The following is a 13,708-nucleotide window of genomic DNA, read 5'->3' as shown; positions in this document are numbered from 1 at the left end:
ATCTGCTTTCCGGAGGGACCCCTCTCTCCGGGACTCCCTTGTCCGCTGCACACTCCCCTCCAGGCCCACCACACCCGGCACTTTTCCCTGCAACCGCAGGAAGTACTACACCTGCCCCTACACCTCCCCCCTCACCCCCATTCCAGGCCCCAAGAAGACCTTCCACATCAAGCAGATGTTCACCTGCACATCTGCTAATGTGGTATACTGCATCTGCTGTTCCCTTTGTGGCCTCCTCTACATCGGGAAAACCAAGCGGAGGCTTGGGGACTGCTTTGTGGAACACCTATGCTCGGTTTGCACTAAACAACTGCACCTCCCAGTCACGAACCATTTCAACTCCCCCTCCCATTCCTCAGATGACATGTCCATCCTGGGCCTCCTGCAGTGCCACAACGATGCTACCCGAAGATTGCAGGAACAGCAACGCATATTCCGCTTGGGAACCCTGCAGCCCAATGGTATCAATGTGGACTTCACAAGCTTCAAAATCTCCCCTCCCCATACCACATCCCAAAACCAGCCCAGCCTTGTTCACGCCTCCCTAACCTGTCCTTCCTCCGACCTTTCCCCTCCTCCCACCTCAAGCCCCACACCCATCTCCTACCTACTAACCTCATCCCGCCCCCTTGACTTGTCTGTCCTCCCTGGACTGACCTATCCCCTCCCTAACTCCCCACTTGCATTTCTGAAGAAGGGTCTAGACCCGAAACATCAGCCTTCCTGCTCCTCTGATGCTGCTTGGCCTGCTGTGTTCATCCAGCTCTTCACCTTGTTATCTCTTACACTCACCTTTACTAGCTCCATCCCCACCTCTTTGACCTGTCTGTTTCCTCTCCACCTATCTTCTCTATCCATCCTTTATCCTCCCCCTCTCTCCCTATTTATTTCAGAACTCCCTTCCTCTCCCACATTTCTGAAGAAGGGTCTAGGCCCGAAACGTCAGTGTTCCTGCTGCTCTGATGCTGCTTGGCCTGCTGTGTTCATTCAGCTTCAAAACTTGTTATCACAGAAGCTGCCTCTACTCCTTATAAGGCTGCAGATGGACTCTTGCTTTGTCTCTGCTGCATGACTGACCACTCTTGAGCAAGTGGCTTGTTGGCTCTGAAGGTCTCTGGGATGAAATGCTCTAACGCAATAGTTTATATATAAACCAAGTGCTGTGCGTTGAAGACTCGAACCCTGCAGGGCTAGGAAAAGCGTCATGCAGTGTGGTGAGGAAATTCCTGGGCAAGCAGAGAGCTGGGGGGCGGGGGAGGGAAATGTGGAGGAGGGGAGAAATCAGTTGATTGCGGCTGAATGCGCGCAGACAGGGTCACCCTGTGTTGGTGTGTATTTGTCTCAGGCTGTTCCAGTCTCGATGGCAACGGAGAGGAGAAGGCACAATTAGACCATCACACAAGCGATTCTTCACAAACCCAGGGCCCCATGCACTAACCATTTCACTGCTGGTTTCGAGCTAGGAACTTTAAGCAGGCAACTCGCTGGCCCTTGCCAAGTGACTGTAGCCCCCTGGTAACCCCATTCCTAATCTCCTACCCCACCCCGGCTCCTACCTGCGATATCCCAGAGCTGGAGCCGGATTAAAGTGCTGGCATCCCAGGTCAGGACCTTCAGAGCGAAGTCCACTCCGATGGTGGCGCGATAATTGTGGGAGAAGAGTCGGTGAACGTAGCGCTTGATAATGCTGGTCTTTCCCACGCCGAGCTCCCCGATCACCAGCACCTTAAACAGATACTCGGTGCCCCCAGGACCGCTCTCCGCACCGTCCGCCATCCAGCCGCCTCTGGGTAGCCTCAGCGCTTCCGCATTCCCATACAGGGAGATCGCCTGCTGCTCCAGCCCGCCCCCGGCTTCACCCAGAGCCCGGCCCAGCCGAGAGCCCAGCACCCACTCCCCGCCCAGAGCCCAGCACCCACCCCCAGCCCTGCGCCCACCCCCAGCCCAGAGCCAGCTCCCAACTGCCCAGAGGCAGCAAGAATCAGAAGGGCGCGAACGGGTGAGGTAACGGAAGGGGGAAGAGAGATGGGGAGGGAAAGTGGTGGTGGTTGGGGACAGGGGGCAGAGTTATGGTAGGGTGGGTGGAAGGAAGTAATGTGTTGAGGATGGGGAGGTTGTTGGGGCTTGAGGAAGGCTGTGGAAGTGGAAGAGAGGGTGGGTGAGGGGGATAAACAAGGTGAAGAGGCTGGGTAGAGGGGTGATGTGTGACAGTAGGGGAGAGGATATGAGATGGGGAGAGGCTGAGGGAGTAGGAGAGATTTTGTGACAGTGAAGGGATGGAGAGTTTTTAGAGGGGTAGAAACAGGATGAGTGAGGGTGGATGATGTTGGTCTTTATGGGGGAGAGGTAGGAGGGAGGCAGGGGTATTTGGGGAGGGTTGGTATGTATGTGAGAGGGGTGGTGGAAGGAAACGGGTGGGGAAGAGGGATGGGAAGCAGAGAGGGGAGAGTGATGGCGTAAGAAGTGGAGATGTGAGGGGGAGAGGTTGGGAGCAGGACTGGGTGGGGCAGAGGTATGGGATGGGGTTGTTTCTTTATCTAGGTCAGGTTTCTGGGAAGCCAGAAAAAGGTGGGAAAGGAAATGGTTGCAAGAGGAAGACAGAGAGAGGGAAGGAGGTGAGAAAAGAGGAAGGTGAGGGAGGGATGTGGAAGCTCAGATAGAGGATTGATGGGAGGACAGGGAGGAAGTTTGAGGAGAGGAAAGTGGTGTGGAAATCTTTTTTGCAACAGCTCCAAAACCTCCTTATCCTTCCTAAACTGTGGCACACAAAGTTGAGCACAATGCTTTTGTTGATGTGGGTTTCTACAGTTTAATGTAACTTCCTTGATTTATGATCCCCTTTATAAAATCCAGGACCATACAAATTTGATTAATTACTCTCAGTGTCCCTGTAAGCTCCAATGGTTTGTGCATGTATATCTCCTAGATCCCTCTGTTCCAGCATTCCTTTTAGAATTATTCCCTTTGTAAAGGGTCCTAATGCCCACCCTGATGGACACCATATAAATCTTCCTTTCGTCAAAAAAAATCTGTTCGCTACTCCATATTTCCTGTCACAGTCAATGTCATGTCATTACTGTTCCTTGTATTCCCTGCGCTCTTCAGTGTGTTGTACAGCACTTTATCAAATACCTTTTGGAAGTCTATGTCGACTACATTATCTTTATCTACTGCCTCTATTACCTTATTTCAAAAATCAAGCAAGTTAATTAAACATGATTTGGCCTTAAGGAAATGCAACATGAATATTTCAATTTATTCATATTTGCCCAAGTGATCATTAATTGTTCTCCAAATCTGACTAGCCTGTCACTGCTGGACCTATCCTGCCCTTTAAGAGAATCCAACCTTAAGAACTCCAAGTGCTATGTGTATACAATGTTGCTACTCTGCCTGCTGGTTAGTCTGTTATGAGTTTCCTGCTTCATAATTTATAATGTGTTTGGTTGTTTTAAATAAACTAACCCATGGAGTTGATCAGTCCTTGATGAGTGATTGATTATTAGGTTGTTATCATTTACATCCTTTATTCGTTCACAGGATGAGGGCGTTGCTGGCTAAGCAGCAGTTAAGAGTCAACCACATTGTTGTGGGTCTGGAGTCACATGTAGTCCAGACCAGGTAAGGATGGCAGTTTCCTTCCCTAAAAGGCATATGTGAACCAGATCGGTTTTTCTGACAATGGATTCACGGTCATCATTAGATTCTTAATTCCAGATATTTATTGAATTCAAATTCCACCATTTGCCGTGGTGGGGTTCAAACCCAGGTCCTCAGAACATTATCTGGGTCTCTGGATTAACAGGCAAGCAATAATACCACTAGGTCATCACCTCCCGATGATAATCTCTGTACTCTTTTGAACAAAGTGTAACATTTGCAATTCTCCAGTTCTCTGGCACCATTCCTATATCAAGGGAAGATTGGAAAGTAGAGTCAATGTCTTCACAATTTTCATCTTCCCTCAGTTTCCTTGGATGCATCTCCTCAAATTGTGGCCACATATGAACTTTGAGTACAAGCAACCTATCCAATTACTCCCTTTTATCAATTTTTAAACACATCAGGTGTCTCATCTATCTCTCTCTATAACTCAGGTAGCATCTTGACTTCCTTGGTAAAGGCAGATGCTAAGTACTTATCATTAATATGTCAGACATGCTTCTACTGTCATGTAAAAAACCTTTTAGATCCTGAATTGACCCAATCCTCCTTTGACACCCTTTTTACTGTTTATGTGTCTATATAAGTCTTTTGGATTCCCTTTTGTACTAGCTGCCTGTCTCTTCTCATATTCAATTTTTCCTTCTGTTTTCAATTCTCCTCTGAACTTTCTATATTGAACTTGATTTTCAATTATATTATCCACCTGGTGTCTGTTGTAAATAAACTTTGTTTCATCTTAATCTCTATCTCTTTTGTCATCCAGGGACCTCCTCCTTTCCCTCCTCATAGGAATGAACTTTGATGTTACCCAAAATATCTTGTCTTTAAAAGCCTCTTTGTTAACATTACAGTTCTGCCTGACAGTCTTTGATTCTAATTTATCTGGGCCAAATCCCTTTTCCCCCTCTTGAAGCTGCCGTCCCACTGTTAATTATACTTGTTCTGATTGTTCCTTGTTGTTTTCCTGTTCCCAAATGTGCTGCTACCTCTGGCTTTTTATTTTAATTCTAAACAAATAGATTCTGTCCTTGACCTCTCTATGAGCATCATCTCTCTCTGCCATGTCCTTCTCAATTAGTACTTCCATGCCTCCTTTTATTTCCTTCGTTGGAGTTGTACCTTCAAGTGAATTCATAGAAGCAGTCTCAGACAATAGACCAGTTTGTGCGTTCCATCAGCATGCCAACTTATGATTGTTGGTTCTCTTGCTGCACTGTCAGGGGTGTTTTGGTGTTGAAGTTTTAATAGGAAGTGGCCATGTGGATGATGCCTCAAGGCAGGGACCATGCCTTGTGGTTCTCTTCTCCCTTTGCTACAGACAATTTTACATACACTTGTCACACTATGGCAAACATGACTGCCGTGCCCACAATAAACATTTGGTCTTGTATTTATACCTTAAATATTACTGTTGTAATCTTTACCTCTATGCTTCACATGTAATAATGTTTCAGATTTAACTGGTCCATGTGAACTGATGAGAAACCAATGTGCACTCAAGGCAGGGAGAAGCTTTTGAAGTGGCTACCTGCTTGATATGATCACATGTAACAGTTGATAGGGTAATGACAGAAGAAACCTGAAATTGTAAAACACTTCAGAATTCAAAACCTGCTTGAATGCATGATTTTGGATGTGTGTGGGTGTGTGTGTTTGCAGGTTATTGGAGGAATAGCTGTTTGCTTGTCCTTAAACCAGACAAGTTGAGGCCAAGTAGATTGTAGGATTTTTGCTGCCTTGTGTATCTTCGCTCCAGACCACCTTAGCCAGCTGAGCCACCATCAAAGTGCCCTGAAAGGCAGAACAGAAACTGTGGAGTTGCAAAACTGACACAGAATCATGCTGAACATGTGCTGCAGGCCTACAGACAAACCACACTCATTGCTAGAGGGCTACGTCAGGAATATAAGAGCAGGAGTATGCTGTTTCCTTCCTGAACCTGTTTTCTATTGTCATTAAATAAGATTATGATTAATCAGTGACCTAATTCCAAACACCTACCAGGAATAGGAGCAGCAAATATTGGAATAACTCAGCAGGTCTGTTTGGTGTTGGGGAACTAGGACGTTTGATCTCTAGAGGAAATGAGATCTATTTATTTCTTAGCCCCCTTCCCCTCCTCCATTTCTGAAGAAGGGTCCAGACCCGAAACGTCAGCTTTCCTGCTCCTCTGATGCTGCCTGGCCCGCTGCGTTCATCCAGCTCCACACCTCATTATCTCTATCTCAGTACAGTAACTTGCTTACAGTCAGTTTGAGAAATTCCCATCCTTAGCATTAGCATCCTTGACATGCTGACCTCTTTCTCTACTACTGACACTAGATAATTCTTCTGCAATATTTCCCAAGATGCAGATCTTGCATATTCAGACAATATACTGTGGCGAATAATAATATATTGAATGATAGGAGATCAATATTTCACACCTTCTTTATTTAATTACAGCTCATGGATCAAAACATATCATTGCAGATTAAGTTGTTAATAACAGATTCACTGACACCTAACAGTCCTTCCTTCAGTCTTGCTGCAACCAAATTCTAACATATTGAATCAGTACTTTTGACAGAATGTTGATACTTCATGAGTTAAAACAATAATAACTTGCATTCATATAGCACCTCTAATGTGATAAATCATCCAGTCACCTCACAGGAGTATTATCAAACAAAATTTGACACCAAGCTACATGGTATATTAGAACAGATTCTCAAAAGCTTGGTCAAAGAGGTAGGTTTGAAGGAGGATCTTAAATGAGAATGAAAAGGTTGAGGGGGAAAAAGAAACACTAAAACATGTAGCAGATTAATGGAAATGGATGTGGAAGAGGCCAGAAATAGTGGGTTGTAGCAGTGGAGGATGTTACCAAGATTGAGATCCACAAAGCAATGGGAGGGATTTGAAAATAAGGACAAGAATTTTAAATTTGAGGTATTGTCAGACTGGGAGCCAACGTCACTCAACAAGCATAGGCTTATTCTCAAAATGCAAAAAAATGAAATTAAGCATAAAAAAATTACTGTTCTTTTACTATGCCAGAGAGCTTTTCAAATAAAGATGGATTGAAAGGAGGCTTTTACACAATAGAAAATATCTTACCACAGTAAATGGAACCTCATTTATTGCCATCTGCTGTCAAATTACATATTATTTCGCTAAAGACTTTTTACATTTGCAGTTTACAAGTTCATAAAAGTTGAATAGCCAAAAACACACTCATAATCCTTTTTTAAAATCAACACAGATAGTTAACAGTGCACCACCAATTTCTACGATCAACTTATCGCCTACTTTGTTTAAAATATGTAATTAGCATAAAAGTCAAATCTAAACTGAATCTGGGTTAAAAACCCAAAATTAGAAACAACATTTGCTTGTGATAGTTTAAAAGGTTTCTTTTTCCGTTCGGGGTCTGAGATTTGTGGCTGTTTGCGTTCAGTTGTTAAAACAGTTCAACTCTAGTCTTACAGCTACAGAAATTTTTTTTCTTAAAAGTCAATACGATACTGAAGACGAATATGGAATGCAGGACTGAGAAGGTTGGCGATCGTAGATTTTCATTTGCACAGATGGCTTTGCAATTGGCTGTGGCTTGCAGGAGGCGAAGTCAGTCCTGAGAGTTGTGATGCCCTAGAGTTATGTTGTCCTAGATTTCCTAATGCTTCCTTGCAACGTGTGGAAGGCCCCAGATGGAGAGTGCAGGGACGCAGTGTTGATTTATATTGGGACACTTACAAAACTTCTTGTGATGGACACAGATAAAATAACAGGATACGTCATTAGGTCAGAATTAAACCAGTTTCTCAATTCACACAGACTGGTTAATTGCAGTTATACCTGTAACCCCATTTTACCGCATCCTTTGTTTTAATTAAATTTCAAAGTACGTGACAATTTTTATTTCAAGGGTACAGATAATAAAATCTAAGCGGAAGCCGGTACAAATTACTACTCTGTGCGCTGTTATAAATAGATCAACTTGGAAAAAGTCAAGACTCGACTCAATTTTTTTTCCAGGATCAAGCATCTTAACTGTTCTGTTGCTGCTTGCTAACAGCCTCTTAAGTCAAAAGCTATTTCAGTGGTTACCAATTTTTGGGATGTGAATGTGATTGGCATTTATTGCCCAGCCTGGATGGCCGTGGGTATGAGCTGGTGGATCACCATCTTGAGCCTCTGCAGTCCATGTGGTGGCGCTGCACCCACAATGCTATTATGTAATGAGTTCCAGAACTTCGATCCAGTAAACGACGAAGGAAAGGTGACATACAACTAAGTCGAGTGTGGTGGTGTTCCCATGTGTCCGCAGTCCTTGTCCTTCCCGGTGGTGGAGGTCATGGGGTAACCAGCATCACAACTGGTGAACGGCGCGGGGCAGAATCTGAACGTCGCTGAGGGATTAATCAGGAGAATATTGTTGCATACCTGGAAGAAGTCACTAAGTACTTACAGGCCAATTTTGCAAGGCTCAGCTCTCGTAGCAAACGCCTACCAGCTACCACTGACTCTGGGAGAGCCGAGTAAGCCGTAACACATTAAAAGTCTTTAGACAGGCAAGGGAGGTGGACAGTAATGAGCATGGATAGATGGGTCAAGGGTGGGCCGTTTGAAAATGGATGATTCTGAGATATTTAAAGATGGAAAGTATGGAGAGAAGAATCTTTCCATGAGAGAGAACTGCAATAATATCAGCAAAGATAGTTAGCAGTATGATGGGCATAGGATCATGGAGGTTCATGGACAAGGTGAGCTCTGAGAGGGCTGAGGGGACACAGAGGAGATAAGGATGCAAGTTCAGGTTGTGGGCAGGGGGACCCTTTGCCTTGATGGGTTTAATAGAAAAAGTGAAACAGCAGAGGAAGCTGAACATGTGGTCTTAATTTTAGTGATAAAAATGAGCATCTTGCATATATTGAAGCTACGACAACATGTAAGAGAGGATTAGATAAGGGAAAGAGCTAAAGATGTATATTTAGGATTAGGACTATAGCTTGTGTGGAAGAATAACTTCAAAAACTGTACTAGAAGGTTGTTTTCAAATTGTGGTTTCTGGGCACAATTGCAGGATAAGTTCAGTGGTGTTACAATTCCAATGGGGAGTCACAGGAACCCTGCATTCATTTTGAGTGTAGCCATGGGAGCATGAAGTGAGTGGGTTTGCTCCAATGTTATAAACCAAGGTCAGGCACAGAGCATCTTTGGAGATTCTCCCAATGGTTTGGCATAACTTTGGCATAGAACTTATGGAAGGCCCAAAGAATCAATACAAAAAAGGGCCCCTTTTATGACCTCCGATCATCTTGGAATGTTTTACAGCCGATGAAGTATTCCTGAAGTATAGACATTGCGCTAATGTCGGAAACACGAAAGCCAATTTGTGCCTAGCAAGCTGCCTAGCAAGTTGTTACGATGATGTCTATTCTTAATGATGTTGATTGAGAGATAAGTATTGGTCAGGTCACTAAGGAGAACACTCCTGTTTTTCTGGAGACTGCAGGGATTGTTGGATCAGCTCGAAAGGACAGGTAGGAAAGATGTCAGTCTAATAGTTCATCTGATAATTCCCTCTTTATTGCGCTGGAATGTCAGCCTAGATCATGTGATTAATTCTCTGAACCAACCTTCTGACTATGAGGTGTTACTGCTACTAACTGAGCCAAGGTGCTGGCGTCTGTAAATGGTGAAAATTTGATATTGTAGGTGTAGAATCTAGTGATGCACCACATGGGGATTATGATTACTACCTTGCAAAATATTGCAGATTCTGGAAGTCTGTGATAATGTAAAATGCTGGAAGCACTCTGCAGGTCAGGCAGCATCTGTGAAGAGACAAACAGAGTGACCTGCTGAGTGTTTGCAGCATTTCGGGTTCTGTTTCAGATTATCTCAAAAGTGTTTAGCACAAGGTTATGGAGAGGGGGATAAACAGTACTTTCTGTTCAAAGAATGCCACCTCATTTTTGAGAAATCAAATGCTACAGAGGCAGAATTTTTCTAAAATTTATACTTCTGACTTTGTACTTCTGGGCAAAATTCATGTTGTAGTTTCAAACTTGGTAAAAAATATCTATAAATGTATGCATTTTTTACAATGGACACAAACTTCAGATTGCCAGACTGATTAAGATTGACAGAAAACAGAACAATGAAACGGAAAAAAAGAACAAAAACTGCATTTTTGTTTTGTCAAAATGCATTAGAATTTAACATTACATGGGTTGTTTATGTACCTGAGATGTAAATCATCAGAAGCACTGACCACTGCAATCACTATTGCACACCATAGATTATGTTGCTTTTTAACCATTTGTACAAGATTTCCAAAGGAATCTTTCAAAAAAAAAACAGAGCTGGAAATTCAAAGCTCTTCCCTGGTTTCCCTTGAGTTCATTCCTAAAGTAGATCAATGCTGAGTTATTTATTTCGGAAAATAAAAGTGACAAGCCTGCAATTATGGTCCAAATTCTGAACCTTATGGATTGCTCATTATCACAAAATATCTCAAGAAGAAGTTCATTTATAATCATTGCACTCCAGAGAGTAAAACTGCAGATTCTGCAGCTTTTCCAATGCATCTGACAACCACAGCTTTTTTTTTATCAACAGATCCTGCTGCTCCAACACTGGGAATGAAAGCAAGTGCTTAAACAAGAGCCAACTTCCCATGGCATTTCAAAGAAGTTTTAGAAGAAGAGTCATTTTGGACTCGAAACTTCAACTTGTTTCTCTCTGCATTTCTCCAGCAGTTCCCATTTGTACTACTGTGGCATTTGTCAGGTTTGGAAGAAACAATTGAGAAATGATTGTGACGGGTTGAGAGGTTACCGTCCTACTTCTGGGGGTAGCAAGAATAGCAGGTCCTTTTGTGACAGGGTACTGTTTTTATTTAAACGCAGATAGAGCACCATTTTCTGTTAGATAGCAGACATAATTGTTACGCTATGACCCACCCTAAATGGGCTGCTTGTCACATGTGAGGCAAACTGTGAGGAATAAAGAACTCGAGGATTTGAATATGTTGCAGATTATTGTTGATGAGTTGATCTTATTGACCCAGTTTTGATTTGTAAATAAGAAGCTACAGCCTTTGCTATCCAATAAACATACACACATAACTAACACAGCAGAAGTTCACCTGACAGTTGGTATTAACAGTTGGCAGTTGGCACAAAGTGAAATATCAGACTGCCCAACAATTATAATACAATAACTATTTGAAATGAAAGTAGTGTGCAATAAGATAGCATATTTTAGCATGCCTACCCCTACGATAATGCTTCTGAAACTATTGTTCTGAGTTGCTACATAATCCAGATGTTTCCTGGACTTAGCAAGGGAACCCTATCACAGAATTACAGGGATCTTGACTGTACAGACAACTGGGATAATATACTGTTTTCCTTTTTAATTTTCAAATGGTTCACAACATAGTCCATAGCATGTGCCCCTAACCCCACCTCCCCCTTCCCCCCCCCCCCCCCCCCCCCCAATATTTCATGTTGAAATCCCCAGCAAACTTTAACTTCTCATTGTAAGGTTAAACCTTTAGAGAGTTGAGGAAGTTTGTTTGTAGTCTCTCAGAATGACTGAGGCATAGGTAACATTGGGTGGGGTGCACAGCACTGATTCAGAGATGGGGGAGCTGGGAACGGAGCTGCCTGATGCCACTGAATCTCGGAAAGGTGAAGGAGGTGTGAGTGCTGGGGAATCCTCCAACGTGAGTTTGTTGGGGACAACCAGTTCCTCCTGGTTCTCTGTGTTGTCATAAATGAAGTTGTCAATGAGATTGAATCTTTCACTCTCCTCCTCCTCCTCTTCCTCCTCCTCCTCCTCCTCCTCCACGGGTGAAATGGGTTGAGGATTGAAGGTAGTCATCTGAAGTGGGAGTACTTGTTCATCAAGCTGGTACAGTGCCGTCACCCCATTCCCGGGCACTGGCACTGGCACTGTAAGCACTGAATCAAGGTCAGTCATATTGGTTGTAAATGCATTGACCACTCCGTGCAACTGATCCATTACAGATTGTTGTGATGAAACATCTTTTTGCAACTGATCAGAAATGAAAAATTGGGGATCTTCTATTTCTTTAAGCTGTGTGATAGACATTGCCCGTCTCTGCAATGTCATTTCTGGACTATTGGGAATGTCGAGTCTCAGTGGATCACTTTCATCTTCTTCCACAACGTTGTAAAGGGCTTTTGTGCTCGCATCTGAGAAGCTGAGATTTTTGATCTGGTTCTGGTATGGTTTAGTCAGGGGTTTGATTACAGCTGTCTGATTAGATGCAACATCTTTGCTCTTCACATGGACGGATAGTCTATGCCACATGTGCTGTCCCTTCGCTGGCCGTCCAGTTCCTGGTTCAGACCATGACACAGATTTCCCATTGGAACTGGGGAAAGATGTAAATTCCCAGTTAAAACCTTTTGCACCAAAACTGCAGCTGAATATTTGCACAGTCGATTTTACATTTCTCCTGTCTATACTTGTATTTTAAATTGGGATTGTCACTACGACTGAGGAGAAAAAATATACCTTGAAGAGCAGCAAAGTAGAATGATTTGACATGCAAAGCACATAATGATTCCATGTTGTAAATGACATTGTGCAAATGATATAATTGCACTTCACTGCATTAATTATATATCGTGCCCAGTAATTCTACAGGGACAATGATAGCCCTTATAAAGCATTATTGTATATGTAAAAAGGCCAATGGAATTTGATCTGGGGCAAATTTGTAATGTGAGTTTAGGTCTTTTTGGGCTGGACTAAGCTGTTGAGAGTTCATTTGACTGGTCAGAAAAAAAACAATTAATTTAATACAATTTGACAGTCTCAAAGCTTCTACTTAACAAATTTGGAATAATCACATTAAATGCTACTATTGTGCAGTGAGATCAGGGAATTTATCTGTTGAGAACAAAACAATGCTTATTGATTGATTTTGGCATACACTCTTTGGCTTTGCAATAAAATGAACATTCCTATTAAATCCTTTATGTTTAGATTGAGAATTTGGTGTTTCATCTCATTTTTCTTCCATTCAAGCAACTATGTCATGGGAAAAACATCCCCTCCAACAAAGTAGCCAACCATCTTTCCATCCCCCAATTATCTCACTAAAACATGATGTCGAGGTGCTGGTGTTAGACTGGGGTGGACAAGGTCAGAAATCATACAACACCAGGTTGTGGTCCAACTTTTTCTAACTATAACCTGGTGTCGTGTGATTTCTGACCTCACCAAACCAGCCAGTCATTTATTCATCCAACAGATTGTACCTCTTGAGAGCTAGCCATCCAAGTATCTTGCTAGCAGTCTACCTCTTCAAACATTTGGCATGCCTATCATCATTTATTCAGTGATGCACATATCAATTGATCCATCCACTCATCAAGTCAGCGGGCTAGACATCCAAACACTAATCTTTTTTCTTCAATACATCTATCTATTCATGAATACATTCTGCACTATATCCAGCCAATGTATCACCCCACCAATCAGCTAACAGCCTACTGAATTACCCAGTCACTCAACCAAAACAGGCTAACATCTATACTGTAATCTATACTTTTATACCTCCATCATCTCGCTGCCTGTGGAAGGCAGCCAACATGAAGATCCCTCTCAGTCTGGTTATAACATCTTCCAACCTCTTCTGTTGGGCAGAAGATACAAAAGCTTAAACACGTACCAAAAGATTCAAGAACAGTAAAAACCGAAAGAACTGCGGATACTGTAAATCAGGAGCAAAAACAAAAGTTGTTGGGAAAGCTCAGCAGGTCTGGCAGTATCTGTGAAGAAAAAAATCAGAGCTAACGTTTCAGGTCCGGTGACTCTGTTCTGAGGAAGGGTGACCGGACCTGAAACACTAACTCCGATTTTTTCCTTCACAGATGCTGCCAGACGTGCTGAGCTTTTCCAGCAACTTCTGTTTTTGATTCAAGAATAGTGTCTTCCCCTGCTGTGATCAGACTTCTGAATGGATCTCTTAAATTTTAAATTTAAATGTTGATCTTGCTCTTTGTGCACCTTCTCT

General features: G+C 43.0%; 2 protein-coding genes across 2 annotated transcripts; both read right to left on the bottom strand.

The window, feature by feature from the left end:
* Positions 1 to 1,512: 1,512 nt before the first annotated feature.
* LOC125484094 (ras-related protein Rab-32-like) lies at positions 1,513 to 1,869 on the bottom strand. Its single transcript, XM_048601426.1, has one exon. The coding sequence runs from the start codon at positions 1,774 to 1,776 to the stop codon at positions 1,528 to 1,530; it is 249 nt and encodes an 82-aa protein (XP_048457383.1). The 5' UTR covers positions 1,777 to 1,869; the 3' UTR covers positions 1,513 to 1,527.
* Positions 1,870 to 10,365: 8,496 nt separating this feature from the next.
* Positions 10,366 to 12,677, bottom strand: LOC125484001 (metabotropic glutamate receptor 1-like). Its single transcript, XM_048601023.1, has one exon. The coding sequence runs from the start codon at positions 11,992 to 11,994 to the stop codon at positions 11,212 to 11,214; it is 783 nt and encodes a 260-aa protein (XP_048456980.1). The 5' UTR covers positions 11,995 to 12,677; the 3' UTR covers positions 10,366 to 11,211.
* Between the last annotated feature and the right edge of the window lie 1,031 nt (positions 12,678 to 13,708).

Source organism: Rhincodon typus, chromosome 9 (genome assembly GCF_021869965.1).
Source record: "Rhincodon typus isolate 14 chromosome 9, sRhiTyp1.1, whole genome shotgun sequence".
Lineage (NCBI taxonomy): Eukaryota > Metazoa > Chordata > Chondrichthyes > Orectolobiformes > Rhincodontidae > Rhincodon > Rhincodon typus.
This window is presented reverse-complemented; position numbering and strand designations above follow the sequence as displayed.